The sequence below is a fragment of the Perkinsus marinus genome (assembly GCF_000006405.1).
Source record: "Perkinsus marinus ATCC 50983 genomic scaffold scf_1104296935302, whole genome shotgun sequence".
NCBI classification, from domain to species: Eukaryota; Perkinsozoa; order Perkinsida; family Perkinsidae; genus Perkinsus; species Perkinsus marinus.
In genome coordinates this window covers 1,301,095-1,303,651 of record NW_003214508.1, presented here as the reverse complement: position 1 = coordinate 1,303,651, position 2,557 = coordinate 1,301,095, and the positions used below count along the sequence as shown (strand labels likewise).

Genomic DNA, 2,557 nt, shown 5'->3' with positions numbered 1-2,557 from the left:
ACTAAGGAATTCTAAGGAAACTCCCGAGCTCAACTCAGGAAAATGAACATGTACTCCAACACTGTATAATAACGTGAGAGCTGAATGGCCGCATGTGTGGTGCATTTTCGAAGTTATAATTAGTATAGAGAAATTTCCCAGTGCGCGACATTTAAAACGCGCACTTTAGAATCGCGCGTTTTGGATGTCGCGTACTGTAACTACTTGCTCTAGTGATCGTAACGCGGTAATTGTATCGTTATGTAAGCATCGAATCACTTCGGATCAATGCTGGAAGGTTAGGACTAATAAGAATGGGAAATGTTTCGGGCGACGCGAGTGCAGTAGGTCAGTAGTGATGAGGAAACGGCGATAGCTGAGTGATCGGTTTATAGTAGGAAGTATACTGCGATGATTACAAGAGCAACTCTTATCATGGTGATAGGTCCAACGCAGTAGGGAGGTGCACAAGGTACCAGTGGCTTTAACGGATCGACCGCCATGGATGACGGAGCCTATTAAGGAGTCTTTCGATGCTATCATGCCGTTCTTCCAAGAGGTACTGCTGCTATGACATGACTACTTCTTCATATGGGATCATCACAGTTTGATGATGGAGAGGAGTTCGAGGACCTCAAGGAAATGGAGGCATTTGTGGATCAGCAAATCGCCCTATTGCAGATGCAGTCTGCAATGGCCGAAACAGATTACCGTAATACTAGCACAAATTATTCATACTGCGCGCGCTCGAAAGATTCTCCGTCTCGTGTTCCATGGTTAGATTACTCTAGGTACTTTGCATTATCACATATTTCAATGCCAGGGTAGGCTACGCGAGGTTGAGGATGGTCTCAATTCGAGTGAGGACTCTTCCCCTTGCTGAACTATGAGGTCAATCGTTTCCTTTTAGCTCATGGAGGGAGGACCAACAGCGAATTTGGAGGTAGTAGTAGTGGTGGTGGTGGTAAGCGGTCTCGGCGAGGCCGTATATAGGTTCGCGAATGAGCTCTCGAATGAGCTCTAGGATGGACTCGCAATCACAGTTTTCATATTTTTGACGTTTGATACGTGCATGTTGTCCTGAGAGTGATTTTTGAGAGAATCATTGGTTTCGAGTTTGAGCGAGTTTGCATTTTTTTCATCAGCTTGGGCGGCCGAGACCAGCTCCATGGCGTCGAAGAAACGAATTCGAGTGAAGAAATAAAGTTTGTCTACACTACTCTGAGAAGAATAATTGAACTCTTCCGATTTCGGGAACTTCTCCACCCTATCGAAATCCACTGAGGTTGTGTTTAGTTCTTACACAATCGTATAAAGGATGTCGTCGTGTTCGGTTTCATGACTCCAATAAAGACTATTTTCGAAATGAAAAAGTAGTGAATTATAGTGACAGTCTGGACGCCTATTGTTTATCATGACGGCTCATGGAGGCTGGGGTGGAGCCGGTCGACATAAGACCTCCCGCAGAGGGACCTTGGCAGTATTGGCTGTAAGTCTGCTGCTCGGGTGTATAGTCTGTGTGGGCACAATACTCCCATTGTTCGTGGGCTCGGCAAGCACTAGGGCACTACCTGGAGCTAGCATCAGTGGACAGACCTTCCTGGCAGCCCGCAGTGAAAGTGAGTCATTTACGGTAGGAAAACATCTATTTTATTGGCTTGTTTAGCGGCTGATCCGATCGCACCGGAGTCATGGTTCGCCAGCGTTGCGGGGCTCACGAAATGGGTGTTGGCGTCAATGGGCATCTTCAGCATTATTAATGCGAGAGGCCGTCGGAGTAGCAGTAAAACTAGGCGACAAGCTGAGGTTAGTTGCGCTGGTGGGAGATGGGTTCAATCCCCACAGTGCTGGGCTTTGATCAGTAACTCGAGGAAATTCACACACTTCAACTTTTACAATGGCGAACAATATTTTCGTAAAATTTTCTCGGAATTTTCTTACTGCGTACATATGTTCCTCCATTGTACTCGCAAGGATTGGCTCAGGAAACCTCAGCTGATCCATGGGTCTTCCGAAAACAGCTGCAGAGGTCGGATAAATACTACCGGCCAGATGCCACATCTCTCAGAAGTAGGAAGAGCCATTTGTGATAGTTGTCTATGGTCTTACTCCAGCGATGCGACAGCGTTTGAGGGAAGTCCACAATTCTACTTTGGTTGAGGAGATACAGTCATCTTCTGATTACACACTGACGGTGGGCAATATCACTTTCAAGTTGGCTGAGGCGCATGGTAATATCAACACGTCGGGTCGATGGAACTCCACCTAGCACTGGTCCTTGGCAACAGTATAGGATTGGATATGTACTAAACCACTGGTCGTGAGAAAAAGTCTCGTTAGAATATCCTCAACGCCCTATTAGTTGGTTGAAAACCGGAATACTCGGCGCTTACCGATTCGGTTTTGGTTGCTATCGAATACCTCAAGTACATTCTGATTTTGGTGTTGTCTCGGTAGGGTTCTGCTGGGGAGTAGAAAGAGCCGTTGCAATAGCTTACGAGTCGAGGCGTCGGTATCCGGACAAGACCATATGGATGACCAACGAGGTCATCCATAATCCGACTGTCAATCGTAATCT

The 2,557-nt window shown here is 46.6% G+C and overlaps 2 protein-coding genes across 2 annotated transcripts in view; both read left to right on the top strand.

Annotated features, from left to right (window-relative positions):
* Positions 1-484: 484 nt before the first annotated feature.
* Positions 485-1,183, top strand: Pmar_PMAR003710 (hypothetical protein; the record flags this gene model as incomplete). The annotated part of the gene is made up of 3 exons (XM_002784405.1): positions 485-538; positions 586-691; positions 1,125-1,183. The coding sequence occupies 3 exons, from the start codon at positions 485-487 to the stop codon at positions 1,181-1,183; spliced, it is 219 nt and encodes a 72-aa protein (XP_002784451.1).
* A 912-nt stretch (positions 1,184-2,095) lies between these two features.
* The window catches only part of Pmar_PMAR003709 (hypothetical protein), a gene marked incomplete at both ends in the record, with an annotated part of 583 nt that continues 121 nt past the window's right edge, over positions 2,096-2,557 (top strand). Inside the window, 2 exons of the mRNA XM_002784404.1 lie at positions 2,096-2,210; positions 2,437-2,557. Coding sequence (XP_002784450.1) covers positions 2,096-2,210; positions 2,437-2,557 — 236 coding nt within the window. The remainder of the gene's footprint in view (positions 2,211-2,436) is intronic.